At 35.7% G+C, this 19,599-nt stretch overlaps 2 protein-coding genes and 2 long non-coding RNA genes across 8 annotated transcripts; 1 reads left to right on the top strand and 3 right to left on the bottom strand.

The window, feature by feature from the left end:
- Window positions 1-2,730: 2,730 nt before the first annotated feature.
- On the bottom strand, window positions 2,731-3,890 carry LOC111461469. Of its 2 annotated transcripts, none has more exons than XR_002713583.1 (2): window positions 3,577-3,890; window positions 2,731-3,304 (listed from the first exon to the last, which is right to left on the bottom strand). It is a non-coding gene; the product is annotated as an uncharacterized LOC111461469 (long non-coding RNA). The 2 variants fall into 2 exon arrangements; XR_002713582.1 differs by having other exon boundaries at window positions 3,609-3,890.
- A 3,568-nt stretch (window positions 3,891-7,458) lies between these two features.
- Window positions 7,459-11,497, top strand: LOC111461606 (zinc finger BED domain-containing protein DAYSLEEPER-like). Of its 2 annotated transcripts, none has more exons than XM_023105196.1 (2): window positions 7,459-7,718; window positions 9,060-11,497. In XM_023105196.1, exon 2 carries the CDS (start codon window positions 9,081-9,083, stop codon window positions 11,226-11,228), a length of 2,148 nt encoding a protein of 715 aa, XP_022960964.1. In that variant the 5' UTR covers window positions 7,459-7,718; window positions 9,060-9,080; the 3' UTR covers window positions 11,229-11,497. The 2 variants fall into 2 exon arrangements, with proteins under 2 accessions (XP_022960964.1, XP_022960962.1); XM_023105194.1 differs by lacking the exon at window positions 7,459-7,718 and adding an exon at window positions 7,793-8,507.
- Window positions 11,498-12,092: 595 nt separating this feature from the next.
- On the bottom strand, window positions 12,093-15,970 carry LOC111461459 (probable galactinol--sucrose galactosyltransferase 6). 3 transcript variants are annotated; one of them, XM_023104984.1, is made up of 6 exons: window positions 15,817-15,970; window positions 15,652-15,701; window positions 14,148-15,541; window positions 13,849-14,058; window positions 13,051-13,185; window positions 12,093-12,852 (listed from the first exon to the last, which is right to left on the bottom strand). In XM_023104984.1, the coding sequence occupies exons 1-6, from the start codon at window positions 15,953-15,955 to the stop codon at window positions 12,216-12,218; spliced, it is 2,565 nt and encodes an 854-aa protein (XP_022960752.1). In that variant the 5' UTR covers window positions 15,956-15,970; the 3' UTR covers window positions 12,093-12,215. The 3 variants fall into 3 exon arrangements, with proteins under 3 accessions (XP_022960752.1, XP_022960754.1, XP_022960753.1); XM_023104986.1 differs by having other exon boundaries at window positions 15,652-15,708; window positions 15,817-15,832; XM_023104985.1 differs by lacking the exon at window positions 15,652-15,701 and having other exon boundaries at window positions 15,817-15,935.
- LOC111461460 lies at window positions 13,438-13,842 on the bottom strand. Its single transcript, XR_002713576.1, has 2 exons — window positions 13,617-13,842; window positions 13,438-13,562 (listed from the first exon to the last, which is right to left on the bottom strand). It is a non-coding gene; the product is annotated as an uncharacterized LOC111461460 (long non-coding RNA).
- Window positions 15,971-19,599: the final 3,629 nt, after the last annotated feature.

Here is a 19,599-nt window from a genome sequence, read left to right as displayed (position 1 = left end):
GGGATCATAAATAAACATAAACACCGGAATATGAAAGTGTTACAACAGGTGGGGATGACGTGGAGGTGTCAGGCAGGACTCTGAAATCTAATTTTCATTATTATTATTATTATTAGTTGTTGGGAAATTATTAGTGGGCTGTGGGCCACATAGGGAGAGAGGGCGGGCCCAGGCCCAATAGAATACCGAGTAGAATGGGCCCACAGAATTGGAGAGGGTAACATATAAGCGCACATCATGTGACAATAATATGTGTGTCCATATATCACCCTCACATGGGTGCATCCATTCATGTGAGAGAGAGAGGGAGAGTCCAGAATTGTACAGACTTCTTCTTCTTCTTCTTTCTCTTGTTTCTTGCTGGAAGAAAGCTCTGGAAGCCATGGCGCTTTCGTTAACTTCGCCTCGTCTCGCTCAGGTATTACGTTTCAATTATATGTTTATATCTTCATCTTCATGTACACAATACTCTGCTTCTGCCTCTGCTGGAGGAGAAGAACAAAGCTCATGTCGCTTGCTGCCATTCAAACAAAGTAATCAACAAGCGGCTGGCGCATGGGGGCGACAGGCTCAAAATCTGCACAATCCTACCTTTAATATATATATATATATATTCATCTGTATTTGTTACATTTATTTGGTAATTTTGTACTCCCACAAAATACACATGCTGTCTCCTATCTTATCTGTTAATGTAAAAAACAAAAAAAAAAAAAAGTTTTTAACGGTCATCTTCGTTTTTTGTGACACCGTCTAAGCTATTGTTAATAGATTTTTTTTTTACTTTTAACTTGTTACAGAGTTTAAAATAAAAAAAAAATGTTTTGTTTCTGGCTCCAACTAAAATGTAATATTTATATTAATATTTTTAGACTTTTACCATGTCCTTTGTACATAATGTAATGATTAGTTGAGTGTCCAAATTGATCTGTGAAGCATTTCTCACTCTATTTTTTAAATTATTTTATTTTTTCACTTATTTATAAAGAATTATGTATTAAATTTTGGTTATAAGAATAATTTTATGTAATCGATTTTAAAATATAATTAATTAAAATAAGTTGTAATTACTAATAATTAATATAAATTATATTGATACAATTTCTAATTGATTCGGTAAAAAAAAATGGTACAAATTGTTTTTTTTTTTACTTCAATTTTAATTTTTCACTGTGTCACCATCCTCCCTCTCTCCTCTTTTCACATCATTTTCTACCTTTTTTTTGCCACAAAATCTTTTTCTCATTCAAAATGTAATGGTGTGCTTATGCGTACTTGGAACTTGACACAACAAAATTTAGGGATGTACTTTTATATATATATATGTTAAATTATACATTAATGTATGACCAAATGAACCATATTGAAAGAAAAAAAAAACATATTCCCATACAAAATTTAAATTTGATACCATCACTACCTTATTCAATAACCTATTATTTTATGACATTTAACACACAATTAAAATTATATTGGACCTATTATATTAAATAATAAATTTCAAACCAGTCTATGAAACTTTAGAAATTAATTAAATTATAAAAAAAGAAAAGAAAAGAAATGTGCATTGTTGATTTAATAAAGCATTAAGATGGGTAATAAAAAATTTGGAATTTGTAAGCTCACAAAGCACAAGAAATGAAAACAAAAAGCAAGGGGAGACAAGCAAATAATCCAAACCCTGTTGTTGAATTTGGTCACAGAAATGAGACAAAAATAATCCCCAACATAAGCATGTTTAAATAAATAATGGTGACCTATCAAACTTTAAAGGCCTCTCCCGAAAGCTAAAGATGCCGACAGATCGAGAGCGTTTCACACAAGAATCCAATGGGCAAAAAGATAATAAAAATTAGTAAACAAAAAATGAATGTTTCATCATAATTGTTAATCAGATAGTTGGATGTATGACCTGGAAAACATTACTTAATTAATTAAACAAATAGGGGTATGGGCTTATGAATTGCTGGTATAGTAATAACAATAATAATTGCATTTAACACTTCATTTTCATTACATTCAACGACTCTTTAAATGCTAACCCTTTTGAAGATATAATAATAATTATAAGAAACAAACTCTCCAACTACCCTTAATTCTAAACAAATTTACCTTCTTATTCAAATATTTGGCTAGGATCTTATGAATTATACCTTAAATTCATGTTACACCTCACTTTATGATCATTAAATTTAAGATTCAAATATCCAAATTCATACAGGAGTTAAATTAAGCAATATTTTCCCAATTTGAACAATATTTTTAATTACCTTATTATTTTCAATCAAACTTTTAACTTTTATCTAACAAACTTATATAAAGTTAATAACGGATGCATGAACTTTCATTTATGTAGCTAAAAGGTGCGTAATTTACAAGAACAAAAAAAAAACGCTCTAGACTTCACCAACCTACTATATATAAAAAGGTAAAGTTCTAAAGCAATTTTCAACGTTAGTTAGGACTAAACATTAAGTAAACTCAAGAATTTAAGTGGAATAAAAAAGATAGTCTAAATGTTAGATGAACGCGACTCTCCACAATCGTATAATATTGTATACTTTGAGCATAAGCTATTGGCTTTACTTTGGGCTTCCCCAAGAAGCCTTATAAACCCATAATCATTCCCTAAATTACTCTAAATTACCAGACTTTCATCATCCAACATTAAGAACTTAATGTTCATGTAAGTAATGGCTCGATGGCCTCTTGTTATGTACACGAGAGTAATAAGAAAAGAAGCAAAAGTTTGTGCATTAATGAATCACTAAAAGAACAAAAGAGAGACAAATTAAAAGTGAATATGATAGGTGAAGATGACAGGATGAGAAAAAAAGGGGTTTGTATGGTGTGCATTGAAGGAGTTTGAAGCTAAAAAAGAGCCAATTAAAGGCTTCTTCTGATAAGTGGTCCTAATACCTTAAACCTATAGAGCATTCATTACAATAGGAATTAACTTGGTGTTTCAAATTTACTCTGCTGCACAGAATAATCCTTCTCCTCTTTAATAATTCAACTCAACCACACACCACTAAGATCTGACATTACAGAAACTCACAAAAAGAAAATGGATGAAAAAGTGGTGAAAAACATTATAGCCTACAACCTCCATCCATTCTATGGCTGCACTAAAATATCAGAAACTGTTGGTTTATCTACGGGCACAGTAAAAGTACAGATCCATAGCCTTTGATGAAACGAAACCAACTGCTTCAATTATATATTAATCATCATCATCATCGAAAGGCATATTATATGGCTTTAAAGCTTTCTCACACAAACTTGTTTTTGCCTGCCATCGAACCTACACATGGGGTCACAGTAAAAAAAAATAATAATAATAAATAATAGAATAAAACAAACAAAAACAGGCTTGAATCGATTCAAGATAGTTTCTGCTATCAACGGAGAAGATTAGGCATTAAATCGAAATCGAAATCGAATTGAAACCTCACATTTCCAAGTAAAAATTCAGGGAGAAATTGACCTAAAAGTTACCGTTTCTGAAAAGGCAAATTAAGAAACAAACAAACAAACAAACGCGCACAAAAACAGCTTAAGAAAGGGGAAAATTACATCATACGATTTTGTAAGTTACAGAAATATACCGACGGCGCCGGCGATTGAAGGTCATTGTAGACGGCGAATTTCGCTCTGGATTACCGATTTCGTTGACCTTGTCTGTATCTTCCCACAGCTTTATTGAACCGCAAAAGTTAATGAACGAAGAACGCTTCGAGAGAGAGAGGATCGAATTTGGCTCAGGAAGATGCAGTTCAAGAAAGCTGTGGAAGAATACAAACAGAGCCATTTCTGAAGAACGAAGAAAAAAAAAATTAGGGTATCGAACCCTAGAGAGAAGGCGGAGACTAGAGGAGAGGAGCGAGAAACTAGAGAGATAGGTTTTAGGGGAAGAAGAAGAAGGTGATATTTATAAGAGATTCAATAGAGAGGTTATTTATTTATTTATTATTTTTTATTTTTTATTTTTTATTTTTTTACCCACCAATCCCGAGAAGAATATTGGACTTAATTCTGAGTGATTACAGAGATTACCATAAGAAAAAAAAAACCGTCTTAGTTCTTGTACTTCACCCGAAAAATATTTTAAATAATATTTGGTATAATTAATTTATATTAACATTTTTCTGTAATTTTTTATTTAAATATGGAGAAAATTAATTAATTTTGAGATTTATTAACAAATGTTATTTTAATTTTTTTTTTAGTAGTGTGAGATATTTTATTATTGAATTTATAAAAATTCGAAGGAAAAAAATAAAAAAGAACAAAAACCTGACAAAATTCGTGTGGAACGACGTATGTTTGTTGTAGTATGTCATAATTATACGTGCGGCTAGGATGGCAGCTTTCCGGATCTAACGGTGGCGGTTGGCATTGTGGGGACAGGGCGCTCGGTCCCACGCTAGATCTGTCCGTTTCTGATATGAAAAGTCCACCTTCACGCGCCTTTTTTAGCGCGTAGATACACTTCTTTGGTGATGTGAGCTTTGGGAGGTGGCCTTAATGACCATCATGATTCCATGTGCTTCTTTTTTTTTTTTTCGTAACACTATCTGTTTGAATTATTACGTTTAAAATATTTTCCGAATTTTTATGGAATAAATATTATAAAAACACCCAATAATTCCGTTGAATAATATAATATAATTATATTATATGTTATATGATGTCATAATTTTACATTGCTTTTTAGAATAATGCTCAAATTTCCAATAAATTGAGGTTACGAATGGTGGGTCCCTTAAGAGAAAACAGCAAAGAGAAAACGATGGGTGAATAAGGACAAATTAATGCTAAAATTTCCTTATTTAACTTTATTATATTTTCATTTTTTTAATTAATAAATTAAATTATGATCCTGTATTACAAAATATCTTATAGTAATAATAATAATAAATAAATAACGGAGCCGTTGAAGTTATTTCATAAACTTGGGTGATTCCAAAGGGCGGGTAAAGAAAGGGTGTAATCACATGGGGGAGACCCCACAGTGGGAACATGTGTGCGTGTGACAGTACACCCCCGTCTTTCCAGGACGGAGGTCGCTTTGTCGCCCTTCGGACCACTTCCAACCCCCTCCATGCCACCCTCACACTTTTATATCTCTATCTTACATCTACATCTTCATAAATTAATCATACATTATGATCCATCAAATTATATTATTCATATTAGCTTTACAATATGGTTTTTTTTAAGAATAATTAAACTACCCATGTGATTTCTATAGTTTTTGGTAAATTATATGATTTCAATTAAAAGATATAGATTTAAATCATTTCACCGGTTGTCTTTCCGCAGAGATTTACTTTTATTTACTAAAAAGAAAGAAGAGGGTAAGTTTATTTATCAATCCCGACTCGAAAAAATTGAGTCTCCTTACCAAAAAAACTTTCGAGCTGCTATGCCTCGACTCGGGAATGGGAGAGTGACCGAGCGGTCAAAAGCCACATTTTCCCTTTTAATTAATAAGCGGGTTGAATTGTGATTAATAAATTAATTAGCTGGCGAACACTAAGTTAGTCCACTCTAATAATGTTGTGAGTAGCTAATCCCATGGGTTTATGTAAATATTTCGGTTGATTTGATATCACCGCCATTATTCAACTCCCCTTTCTTTTTTCCTTTTAATAATAATAATAATAATAATGGACCCCATACTTTATAATAAATATATTTCTTTGGAGTGGTTGGTGGTGGACATGGCCAGCTTATTAATCTTGTTTTTTTCCTCCCTTTTATTTCATTTTAAACTAATTAATATTACTCTCCATTCCTATTATATATCCCAATTATCTTAATATCTTTTTCGCTTTATTCACGTGCATCAAATCATTGACCTTACCCCCCATTATCCTCTTAACCTCGTTGCTTAAACACTAATCTAATATATTATCGACACTTTACCCACATAAATTGATCACTTATTTAAAAATGTTAAGTTTGTTGGATGATGAAAGTTCCACATCGACTAATTTAAAGAATGATCATGAGTTTATAATCAAATAACACTCTCTACATTGGTGTGAGGCCTACGAGAGAAGCCCAAAGCAAAACCATAAGAGTTTATGCTCAAAGTGGATTGATATCATACTATTGTAGAGAGTCGTGTTCATTCTAGCAAAATTTTAATATAAAAATCTTACAAATTTATTAATTTAAAGTTTTAAACTTTTAAATTCAATTAATACAGAAATAAAATTTTAAATAACTTTGCAATATGATATTATTTTCTTTAGTGAATTTTCAAAAAAAAAAAATTAAAAGATTAATATTGTTATATTAAAAGTTTGGAAGTACAAATTTATTAAAATAAATAAATGTAAGAGTAGAGATGATTGGAGGGTTGTAGGTGCGCACGTGTGAAATGGTGGGGACAGTTGCATGGAAATGCATGTATTTGTTTTGTCACATTATGTATATTACTGACACTATCTACCAAACACACATGCCAACAACTGTTATTCAACCTTTATTTATTTATTTATTTACTTTTTTTTATTCAACCAATAAAAACCTCTCCCGTTTCCAATTCATCACTTGCCTTCCACCATTCATCCAAATCCCTTCTTTCTTGGCTTTCTTTCAAATATATATATATACATATATATACACACACACACAAAAGACATGACAATAAAAAAATAAAAATAAAAAAAGACTTTATTTGTAATCAAATGTTTAAAAGAAGAAATGCAACCACCTTTCTTTATAAGAAAGTACCCAAAATAAAATATATTATTCCTCATTTTGTATCATTCTCGAGCGGCATACTAGAATCATACGTTATGTTTTAATCATAAAAGTCTGATTATAACGTTTAGTGAGTTTAATTAGAGCGAGTTAAGTAATTTGAACTTATGAGACGTGTATTTGTGGTATGAATTTAAGAAACCAGTTTAGAAAATTATGTAAGGAAATAGGTTCAAAACTTACCGTTTAATAGAACTCTAAACTTGACAAATATGAACGTAACGTATTAAAACAAATTCAAATCTCAAATTAGGAAATTATTAAACTATCTACCTGGCATAAAATTAAATGTTATAAGATGATTATATATATATATTTTTTATAATTATGAAACAAATAGGTATACATTTTAAAATTTAGAAATACGTGTTTTTTTTGCTTTTGATCCAACGGGTTGGATTTATCCGACCATATCAGAGGCATAATATGGACCTTTGGATCGGTGCTAAATCCGGGCCATATGGGCGTAGCCGAAGTGGGGCCTACTTAATAAGTAGTCCATAAGATTTGGTGGGCCTGTTTGTGTACCGGCCCAAAGGAGAAGAGAGTTGTGGGCTTTCGGGTCCAGTTTAGAGAAGGAAGAATATATAAATGAAAATATATTTATTAGCATTAAAAATAAAAAAGAAAAAAGAAAATGGAAAAGTAAAATAAGGCCGATGGACCGAGCTGCCCGAAGTCCAGTGCCCAAAATTAAAAAAAAAGGTGAAAGAAGGGAAGTCTTCTTCGAATCCCTAATCTACCAAACCGTGTGCCTCTGTGCTAAACTAAGGTCCAATTACCAACTCGGGTTTTTTTGAAGCCCAATCTCCGATTCTCTCTCTTTCGCTGCAAATTTTTCAGGCTCCATCGGCTACCGGACCGGAATTCAAGCCTGACCAGGCCAGCTCGGTTCGCTTCGTGGATCTCGTAGCCTTCTTGGATCTCTTTCGAAACCACGGGTAAAATCCGAGCTCTTTTTGGGATGAGATGATTTTGAAATCGACGAAGAAGATTATGTTTTCCCTCTTTTCGTTTACTTTCTTTAGTTTCAGTTCGATGGAATCTCGATTTCTGGAGTTGTTGAATTCGGAATTTTGTGTTTTCGTTTCTTTCTGATGATGTCGGGATGGGGAATTTTGGGTGGGAAATAGCGGCAATTCATTTCTTCTGTTTTTATTTGTTGGTCCGGTGAAGTTTTGAGTTCTGGAATTTTGATCTCTGTTTGTGTTTGGATGATTCTCTGTTCGAAATTTTCTGTTTGGTGGGTTTTTCACATTAAACCTTTGGTTGCTGGGCTTGAAATGCCCAAATCCTCTTCAAACCCTAGATCTGAAAACTCGTCTGGTTCGACTACTGTTCCCAGCCCACCTTAGATATTTTTTTCAATATTGCCTATTTTAGCCTCACGATTCATCCATGTGGACTCCATTATTTGGTTGGAAACTGGAATCTCCCAGTTTTGAAGATGCCTTCTAGGTGGGCCGAATGTCTTTTCATTCCAATTCAACCCGATTTCTTTAGTGGGCCCAAACCAAGCCCATTTTCGGGTTTGGAGTTTGTTCATCGTTTCCCCCTTTCTTTAAAGGGTTTCATAGATTAAGAACCCTCCTTCTCGCGCCTCTCTCAAGCTATATGTCAAAAACTGACCCCGTCGGTTGGGCTTTTTGGGGGTTTTCACAAATCTGATCAAAATGAGGATGGAGACAGATCTTCTTCGGTTCCCTTTTCTTCCTGGGTTTGGAAAAATGGTATTCTGTCTTTAATTTGTTTCATGGGTTCGAGCCCGACTTACAATTGTAGCTATTCGATTCCTTTTCTGCCAGCGTTTTACCAACTTCGCAATATGACAAATGGGCAGATGGGTTTTTTCTTTTTGTTCTATAAAAAAACAAATACGGCGATCTTAATCGTTTTCATTAATTTAGTTTGCGAGCTGGGATGAAGTTTTCTCCTTTTTCTTTTATTGCTCTGATGTGCTTCGTCTATTCAAATAATATATTCATCGCCTTGCTTAGATTTCAGGGCGAAAATTCGTTGATCATGTCTTTGATGATTCCTTGGCTGGGTTTAGCTTGTATCGCTGTTCTTAGCAGCACATTTAATTTGTTTGATAAAGAAGCATTCATTGTTAGGATTGCCGCGTGTTGATCCACGAGTCAAGCAAGATAAACATATGTTCTATCACTTTAACTTGTTCAAATTGTTGTCTTATTTCTGCTTTATATGGAGTTTTAGAATTGTTAACACTCTAAGGATATGTGCCTTAGATCTTTGTTTAATTTTATTGCTTTTTTGCACAGGAAATTATTTTCCCAGACGAAATGACAACTCCTGATGAAGAAAACATGGCAAGTTCGGGCAAAGAGATCATGGTGATTCATCATGATGAAGACCATAATGTGATGACTCCAAATGGGGAAAACATGGGAACTCCTGAGGACGAATTAATGGAAACTCCTGATACAGGAAAGCTGGGATCACCAGATGGACATAATGACCTAGCTTTGGTGGAAACACAGCCTAACAAGAGGAGGAAAAAGAAGTCTATTGTCTGGGAACACTTCACCATAGAGTCTGTGAGTCCCGATTGCAGACGGGCGTACTGTAAGCAATGCAAGCAAAGTTTTGCATATAGTACTGGATCAAAAGTTGCTGGCACCAGCCATTTGAAGCGGCACATTGCCAAAGGAACTTGCTCTGCACTTTTGCGTGGTCAGGACAAGAATCAGTTGGTGGCTACATATACCCCACCTTCAAGAGGTAGTACTGTCAGTGAGACACCTAAAAGGCGGTATAGAACTTCCAGTTCACCTTATGTTATGTTTGATCACGATCGTTGCCGTCAAGACATTGCCCGAATGGTTATCATGCATGACTATCCTCTTCACATGGTTGAGCATCCTGGATTTATATCATTTGTCAAGAACCTTCAGCCTCGATTCAACATGGTGAGCTTCAACACTGTTCAAGGGGATTGTGTTGGAACATATTTAATGGAGAAGCAAAATCTAAGCAAGTTTATAGAAGCCATCCCTGGACGTATATGCCTTACCCTTGACATGTGGCATTCTAGTCGATCAGTAGGTTATGTGTTTATTATGGGTAGTTTTATTGATAGCGAGTGGAAGTTGCACAGACGTGTTTTGAATGTAATAATGGAACCATATCCAGAATCGCCTACTGCACTTAGCCATGCCGTTGCTGCGTGTCTCTCTGATTGGAGATTAGAAGGGAAGTTATTCTCTCTTACATTTAATCAAATACAGAATGAAGCTGCCCTTGACAATCTCAGGCCCCTAATTGCCATCAAAAACCCCCTTATTCTCAATGGTCAGTTTTTAGTTGGAAGTTGTATTGCCTTGACTCTAGGCGACATCGCAAAAGATGTATTAAGTGCAGGAGAAAATACGATAAGGAAAATTCGGGACAGCGTGAAATATGTGACAACTTCAGATTCTCATGAGGAAAAGTTTTTAGAGCTTAAGCAACAACTTCAAGTGCCTAGTGAGAGAAATCTCGTTCTTGATGATCAAATGCAATGGAATACAACTTACCATATGTTGGTGGCTGCCTCTGAGATGAAAGAAGTATTTTCCTGTTTGGATACCTCTGATCCTGATTATAGGGAAGCTCCATCAATGGAAGATTGGAAGTTGGTCGATATTCTCTGCACATACCTGAAACTTCTTTTTGATGCAGCAAATATCCTTACCACAACATCTCACCCATCTGCCATTACCGTCTTTCACGAAGTATGTAGAATTCATTCCGAATTGGCTCGGGCAGTTACGAGCGAGGATCCCTTCACAAGCAGCCTTAGTAAAATGATGCTAGAAAAGGTCGATAAATATTGGAAAGATTGCAGCATAGTCCTGGCAGCTGCTGTCGTGATGGATCCTCGGTTCAAGATGAAACTTGTTGAGTTTAGTTTCACCAAAGTTTATGGTGAAGAAGCTCCTGCATACATCAAGGTTGTTGATGATGGAATTCATGAGCTCTTTGATGAATATGTGGCGCTGCCTCTACCCTTAACCCCAACCGATGCTGAAGATGGAAGTGCTGAGGGCAACATGAAGGCAGAAGATTCTCAGGGAAACCTTCTGTCAGACAACGGATTTTCAGATTTTGATGTCTACATTATGGAGACCACCAGCCAACAGATGAAGTCCGAGCTCGATCGATATTTGGAAGATTCTTTGTTACCTCGTGTGCAAGACTTCGATCTATTGGGATGGTGGAAATTGAACAAGTTCAAGTACCCTACTCTTTCGAAGATGGCTCGTGATATCTTGTCTATTCCAGTTTCTACCCTTACTCCCGACTCCGTATTTATTACCAGAAGGAAGAAAATGGATCAGTATCGCAGCTCCCTGCGTCCCGAAACCGTAGAAGCGATGATATGTTCCAAGGACTGGATGCAGGGTGGACTAACCGAAGTCTCTAATGCCCTGGTAAGGATGGAATATTAGTCTCTGTTTAGATCTGTTTGGCTTTCTTGTCCATAAGTTGCTATGTGACATCTCTCTTTAGGGGTTCTACTTTGGCATTAGGTTAACATCTGTTGTACCATTTAAGACAATTGTGTAATTCATCCTTGAAATTAGATACTAGAATAGACTGAACTCTGTGATCATATGTATTACATTCTAGGAAGCAGTTTGGTACACCTTGTACATAAATTGCGGTACATTATTGAGCTATTCTATCTATATATTTATCACATGCTTGTTTGAACATATTTCATTTGGGTTTAGTAGAATTGTTCTGTCAGATTACAGGACATGCCATTACTTGCTTTTCTACAGTTCAAACATTTTTTATCTTACCATGGGTCGATTATTTAGGCTCCTACTTCAACATTTGTGTTCTTACAAATAAATTAACCACAGAATCGCCGATTAGGTTATAGCCTATAGGATATGAAAACCCGAACAAGGGCTCGTTATTTATCGTCTTCAAGGCTGTTGTGGCTGGCAACCGCAGGTTGACGAAAAATGACATGACGATGTTTTTTTAATTGATTTGAGATTATGTCATGCATAGTTGTTCGTTTTGTGAACGAACCCGTTCATGTAGACACGGGTGGTGAAGGAAAATAAGGGGCGAGTGTGAGGAAAAAACACCAGACAAGGGAAGAAAAGAGCCACTTATCATGTGATTTAACATTGCGACCGATCAACTATGAGTCAATTTTAACTCATTGATCATTTAGAATATTTTTGTTCAAATTTTAAAAATTAAGTGTTCACTTTGAACTTGGTGATCAAATGATGAAGTCCATATTGTTTTACTTTGAAGTTACTTGACACAATGCTTGCAGTTTGCACCTCATAGATAAGGAAGGAGAGTTATTTTAGATTCCAATCCACACATAATATTACAAGATTCTCCAGCCCAATACAAAGGGAAGCCTATAACCGGCACCTAATCATACCATCTGCACCTATCCATAAAATTCATAGCTCAATTTTAACATCGTGAACTTTAAGATCACCTTCCGGTAATTTGTCTATTCCGAAAGTCACCAAACCGGACTCAGGCTCATAACCAAACTCCACTTCGCTCGAATCCACCGTGCACCGCCGTGGCTTTGCCGACGAGTACGCACCGAACCTCCCGCACCCTTTCACTTCCAAGTGAACAATTCCGACCAACTCGGAGCTCGGGTTCTCCGCAAGCTCAGACCCAACTTTCACTTCGTATTTCAACCCTTCGATTGCACCGCCGGCATTGAACATGTCGATGAGTCCGATGGGAGCAAAGGTGAAGCCAGGTGCCAAAACTTTGATCGGGGTAATGGTGAAGACGTCGAAGGCGAGGACTTTAAGAGAAACGGGAAGTGCTGAATTGTAAGGAAGAGTGACGAGCTCCCCAGAGAGATGGCGGTAGAATGCACAGTCGCCATTCCAATCGGAATCCGCCGCAACTTCAGAAATGGCGTGAACGTCGCGTCCTTTGACGTAGCCGGTGAGGGCATCAGAGTTGGTGTCATGAAAAGTGTTCTTTCTTTCTCGACTGTTCCAGGCGGCGCCTTGGCAATTATAGATGCCAACCACCCCAGTGAATTTGTTCAAATTCCATATCTTCAGCAGGCTGAAGAATGTGATTCAAATTTCAAAGTCAGAAAAGGTACCAAAACGACAAAAAAGAAAAAGAAAAGTCCCAAAAAAGGGCACTCAAATCCAAACCAACAACACCCACTCAACTCCATCAAACTGTGGGGAGAACAATGTCCCAAAAAGTGATGGAAAAAATAGAAAGGGTATTCAAATCCAAATCAAAAACACCCACCTAACTCCATCTCGTGCTGGATCTGAGAATAAACAGTCCCGTGTTGGCCGTCCAGGCAAGCGTGCTCTGAGCACTGAGCCGTCAGGTAGCACTAATTTCTTCAGAAGCTCGAAGTTGTGATTCCCCGGAGCATCACTGTTGGGAAAAATAAAACATCCCGATTAACATGTTGAAAACGTAAATCTGGTCCTAAACTTATCCAGTTTTGTACTTTAATGAGCTTTAAATGGTTCCCCTAAGCTTTGAATATGATAGAAAACTTACTGATCAACCTATTGGCCCTAAATTTATAAGATTGTTTCTACCTCATCAGTTATAACCCAACTTTAATGGGTTGGAAGTATATAATAGATTCTTTCGAGAAATAAGATGCCTAAACTTATAATATTTTCTTGTATTTAGTAGAATCTGATCTTATTGGAAACTCATCTTTTAAAGTTGTCTTATCACATATCACTTTACTTTAATGAAAAGAAAAATATAATAGATGTTTTACTGATAAGACTATTGAGCTCTAATAATAGATGTTTTACTTACAATAGATGTCTTACTGGTACCTTATTGACCTCTAATAATAGATATTTTACTTATAATAGATGTCTCACTAGCACCCTACCTTATCTTTAAGCTTAAATAATTCCGTGTATAATAAGGGCTTTGAAATTTCATGTCTCTACTTAGAACATACTTCAAATCTCAACCACTTAAATTTAATTTCGATGGTATAAAAATGATAAAAGCAGATATTAATTTAATTCAAAATATCTGTCGACCATGGCTAGAAACAATTATGATTACCTGACATAAACAGGGCCACCGCTGATCGCCCGAGCTGAAGCGTGGTACTCAGCGGCAGGATGAAGGGAATGAAACATGTCCCAATCAGGCAGCATAATCTCTCCAAGAAAAACGCTGTTGTAAGCCACTGCTGCTATGTGAATCGTATGCGACACCGGATCTCGGGGGAAGAAGTCATCGGAAGCTCTCACAACCGCCGTCTGTTTCGCACTGAAATTAAACAAAACCACCAACATCAAAATGGTTTCACTCTCATTCGGAATTAGCTACCAAGAAATTGAGAATTCTAGTTCACTTACCAGTATAGAGCATCTGTATTGTGGCTCATACAAGCAATAATGCCGTTGTCTGAAAAATTTCTAGCCACCGACGCGTCCAGAGCCTGGTGGTACTGCCGAGTCAACTCGACTCGGCCACCGAACCCGGCGCCGAGAGTCTCCAATATGCACTGTGCGTCAACTTTGACTCCGTCGACTCCGGCAGAGGCGAGGTAACTGTGAAGTTCATTGTAAAATTTGTAAACGCTTTTAGGATTCATCAGCCCCAATCCTTGCAAAGCCAACGCGTCGGTCTTCCATAGCGGCTCATTCTCAAAAACACCTTTGGATACCTTCGGATACTGCATCAACGATCCGTATTCCTCCATATCCTTAACGCCAGGGCGTAGTCCTCCCCAATATCCAGTAATCGCGTGCCATACATACACATACTTCAATCCGTACTTGTTTTTAGCGATGCTCACTATGTTCTTAATTCCTTCCTTCGGATCCTCCTTGTTCTGGAACTTCGAGTTCTCTCTGATCGCGGTTAGCCTTTGCAATGGCGGCTGCTTCGGTTGTTTCTCGCCTCCTTCCTCGTTCTCCTCCTCTGGATCGCCGGCGACTGATTGCCATCCGTCGTCGATGATCACGAACTTCGGCGGCGCTCCGCCATCCGAGAGAGACTTCAGTCCGGCCTCAACGCCATCTTGAGTAACCTCCTGATAGAAGGCATCCCATGTACACCATCCAAAATAATCAACGATTGCAGGTAGTTTCTTCTCTTGCCTCAATCGGAAGGTGTTGAGGTGGAGTTTCACGGCTTTCATCGCGTCGGCGATGGCGTCGAACGGATCGGTTCCGGCGTGGATGAACACAGAGTGTGTAAACGACGACGCTTTGGTGTCTGCATCACCACTTTCTAGGCAAAGCTCGAGTTCGTCTTGTCCGTTGCCTTGGAGACAGGCTCGGAAAGATCCTTCAATCAGAGGGAGAAACACTGTGTAAATGATCTGATTCTCTTCATTTCCATCGTCCGATTCCAGGTGGGACCCATCCTTCGTCTCCAGTAACAGAAATTGCGTCTCTAACGGAATCTCCTTCCCTTTATCGCCCATCATTTGGGCCATCCACCATAACTTGAACCGAAAACACGCCATGAATCGGACATCCCGCAAGGTTCCCAACGGAACCACCTGCCGACTCTGCTCCTCCTCGAAAACCGCCCCGAGGAACACCCCTTGCACCGGTCCAGACGACGAACCGGACGTCGCGATAACATTATCAGGTACTCCCGTCAGGATCGTCCGATCTTTCACGATGAGCTTACGTTCAGAGATCCGCACCGCCGGTTTGATCGTCATTTCTTTGGTTTTTAACTCTTTTTCTAGTTCTGTTTCGTTCGAGTTTCTTGTTTGATTATTTTCCCGGCGTTCCTAGATTTTCAGATTTGTACCATCTAATATCAGATTACAGATACGAAAAATCCGAAAAAAAGTATGTTATGAACTTATTTATCCAGTTCAGAGTTCGTCAATCAATCTACCTTACAGGCTTTCACCGACAAACGCCGTCTCGGCGTAATATACGAAAACTCTAAGATATGAAAGGAGATGGAAAATTCAAGATCAGTTGAGGTAAAAACCGATTTATTTCCTATGGAACCAAACAAAAAGAAGAACAAGTTAAAGAACAACGGAAAATATATTACCAGAAGCAGGAATTTTCTTCGTTGCTCTTAGTAGAACGAAATCAGAAGAAATGAACCATGGGACTGCAAATGGCATGAAGAAACGCGACGTATTTATAGTGAGAGTTGGCGAATTAAAAATCCATGGATTTAACGCCATGTCTGGCAACGTACTGCTTCTTAGCCTTTTCGTCTTCCAATGAGCTCACGCTTCTTCTTCTCACACAAATATCCAACGGCGCAGAATATCTTCTCTGGTGAATTGCTCATTCCAACGGCCGATGGTGGTGCCACGTTGATCCACTAAAGTCACAGGGCGTTCACGGGTGTTTCCGTCAAATCTGACACGAATCCCGACACGTGGATGATACCAAGAATATGGGATTCTGAATTTTATTACGCTCTCTCATACTCGTTACAGTGTGCTCCAATTAGTGTAAGGTACTGTCGTTTTAATAATTAAACGTGCTGACCTGTCACCACGTACTCATATTTTGTTGTTTTTTTCGACGAATTTTTTGCCGTACCCGTATTGCCCTTCCTAATTTCCACGTCATCGGACAGATCAGATATTTTACTCATCAATTATTAACTTTTTTGAACTTATTTAAATTTCAAACAAAAATGCACAAGAGATAATTTCGAACAAAAATTTCCCAAAAATATTTGGTGTCATAATGTTCTATTCATTCGAAAATTGACTCAAGGCATTTAAGTCGTTCTCTTTCAATTGAACCGAAATAGGTTAAACTCGATCGAAATATTTTTTCCTTCATTTAGCAACACATAAACTCAACCTAAATGATTAACTGACCGACCCAAGTGGATACATGAACTTTCAACCTTTAGCTTAAATTTTTCTATACTCAATTGAATCCTGGTCGAGGGGCTCAAGACCACCTTATCTTGATCTGACTCGAAAGAGTTGAATGTCATATTATATTGTTTTAACATTTAAGTTCATGACATCGTTTATGAATTACTTAAAACGAAGATTTTTGCATAAAAATGTCACACATGCATACAGTAACTACTTTAGCTCCAGCTTTAAAGTTAAATGTTTAATTTATCGGGGTAATTACCAAAGTGAAAGAACAGTCAATAATTTTTCCTTTATTTTCGTACACCAGTAAAAATGATCGCGACATTTCACTAACCAAGCTTCTTCTTTTTCTATAATAAGGTGATTTTTTTATATATATATAATAAGGAGGGAAAATGCCACACGACCAAGCAATCATGGGTCAGGAGCCAAATGGGCACTACATAATTTCTAAATCTCATACGTGGCCCATCCACGTGGCTATTGAGATGTACACGTTTACTTGTGGTTGGGAAATTTTCTACTTATTTTACAATATATATATTAGTTATAATGTGTTTGTGTCTTTTTCGAATTTCAAATTTCGAATTTCCTTGTTGTGCACGATTCAATCATAGGATATTAGCTTTAATTAAAGTTGTCGCGTGTGAAATTATATAATTCTTTATAAAATATTATTACAAATTCCAATTATTGACACGATAATTTTTTAATTATGAAAACATTTTTAAAAAATTATGAAAAATAAGTGTAAAAATACTTTTTAAATATTAAAATATTAAATTTTCAAACAAACCCAAAAACTAATTAATTATTGAATAAATGATAAAAAAAAATTTAACGTATAATAAACTTCTTTTAACTACATAACTATATTATTTAATTATCATATAGTTTACCATAACAAAAGGTAATGCATCATTTATTATTATTAATATTTAAATTTGGATCCCGCATCATAATAGTCTAAATACTGCTTTTATAGTGTTTGCATAAAGAGAAAAAGATGCTTTAATATGGATCTTTAGTGTAACACGTAGTACGACAATATTTGATTCTGTACCCATTTTTATGAAATGTTGTTTTATAATTTTTGTGAAAAAGCTTATAATAATGATTGGAATGATTTTTATTTTTGTATATATTTATTTTTTGTGGAAGGAATGATCCAAATGAAATTGGATGGATTCCCGTTTAAGTGGGAAGACATATTTGGATATAATATAATGTATTAATAAAATTAACCTATGGTATAGACTATACAAAAAATGAAGCCATATTTCACTAGTCTCGAGGTAGTATTTAAAATATGAATTAGCCAATATTTCTATTAAAGTTCATTTATATTAATTTTTATTTTTATTATTATTACTGCATATGTTATAACGCCCCATGTGATTTCTCTCGATTATTGAATGTGCTTTTATAAAAAGTTAAATTTTAACTTTTTTTTTTTCTTTAATGTTCATAAGTTTGAAGAGTTTTCGTAAAAGTAAAGGAATCTTGCCCTTTTAATAAAGGAAACGTCGTTCCTATTAATATAAGATCGTACATGAATAGTCATATCAACAAAAGATAACTTTTTTAGCGGCTCATATTCATTTAAAGGGGAATTTATTTTAAATATTTATAAAATATACTGTGACCACAAAAATACTAATCTATATCTATTTATTTATTTATTCATTATTACCCGTGCGCATGACATTTTTAATTTTATTTCACATAAATAGAAGGCAGAGTTTAATGAATTTAAATATTAAATATTTAATAATGAAGAAAATAACAAATTATAATTAAGTTTACCATTTATATGGTTTTTTTTAAACTTTTTTTTAAAATTATTATTACAATATTATAGTTTTAAATGTCTGTAAGAGACGATATCTAATTCGAGCTCGTTCATTTTTTAAATATTTAAATTTTAATTTTTAAGAGGTTTTGTAATTATTTTATTTTATAAGGAATAGACAATATTTCTAATTTCCACTTTGAAAAAGAAGAGAAATAAAAAAAAAAAAGTATTTTTTTTATTTTTTAAATATAGAAATAAAATGCAAGAGAAAAAACAAGCATTGGAAATTTTATTTTAACGAATAAATGTAAAAAATAAAAATACTAAGACCCATAATTTGAATAACATTTGTAGGGGAGTTTGAAAATTATTGGGATTTTGGAAGGAGACGATGATGGCACCTAAAGTAGTCCACTTTACGTGGCTAAATGCTGGGCCATTGGCAGCTCGTCGGCACTACGGGTCACTTTGGGTGCCAATTTGAAAGCCGGTATTCTTGGACAATCATGCCACGACAAACCCCCCCTTCTTTTTCCTTCTTTTTCTCTTCCAATAATGATATCCACTTTTTCCACCCTCTCCCTCTCTCCTACCAATCATTTTTTTATTATCCTCTTCCCTTCCCTTCTCTTACTTCGTGTTGTTGTCAGTTCCGTGGTTAAAAAATGCGTTCGTTAGAGAGAAATTTTCACACTTCTATAAGAGATGCTTCGTTTTTTTCTTAAACAGATGTCAGACTTGACAATCCACCCCCTTGAGACCTAGCGTCCTCACTGACATACTACCCGATTTTTTTAATTATAATATCATTTGTAATAATTTAAGCCTACTGTTAGCAGATATTGTCCGCTTTGACTCGTTACGTATTGTTGTCGGCTTCATGATTTTAAAACGCGATTGTTAGAGAGAGTTTTCCACATCGATTCGAGAAGGGAACGAACCATCTCTTTATAAGGGTGTCAACTTTGATTACAACAAAATGAAGTGTACTTGTTTTTTTTTTTCTTTTTTCGACTTGATCATCTAGCCTATTCCCTTATTGGGTCAACGGTAACACGTGCTGCAATGGCTAAAAGAACGGTCATGATCGAAAAACCTCATTTGAATTTTATTTTTGCATTTAGTAACTCAATTCTATTTCTATTTATTAAAAAAAAAATAAGGTAACAAAAAAAAAAAAAAAAAA

The sequence above is a fragment of the Cucurbita moschata genome, unplaced genomic scaffold, assembly GCF_002738365.1.
Source record: "Cucurbita moschata cultivar Rifu unplaced genomic scaffold, Cmos_1.0 Cmo_Scf00025, whole genome shotgun sequence".
Lineage (NCBI taxonomy): Eukaryota > Viridiplantae > Streptophyta > Magnoliopsida > Cucurbitales > Cucurbitaceae > Cucurbita > Cucurbita moschata.
Note: the sequence above shows the minus strand (reverse complement) of the source record. Positions and strands in the feature narration are given on the sequence as shown.

What these genes read in the sequence shown, in the direction of transcription:
- LOC111461606 (XM_023105194.1), top strand. Translation starts at nt 8,451, where the DNA reads ATGAGGATGGAGACAGATCTTCTTCGGTTCCCTTTTCTTCCTGGGTTT. An exon ending in TTCCTGGGTTTGGAAAAATG is followed by an intron (nt 8,508 to 9,059) that starts GTATTCTGTCTT and finishes TTTTTTGCACAG; the next exon opens with GAAATTATTTTCCCAGACGA.
- LOC111461459 (XM_023104984.1), bottom strand. Translation starts at nt 15,955, where the DNA reads ATGGCGTTAAATCCATGGATTTTTAATTCGCCAACTCTCACTATAAAT. An exon ending in TGTCGGTGAAAGCCTGTAAG is followed by an intron (nt 15,542 to 15,651) that starts GTAGATTGATTG and finishes CTGAAAATCTAG; the next exon opens with GAACGCCGGGAAAATAATCA. An exon ending in CCAGCACGAGATGGAGTTAG is followed by an intron (nt 12,853 to 13,050) that starts GTGGGTGTTTTT and finishes CACATTCTTCAG; the next exon opens with CCTGCTGAAGATATGGAATT.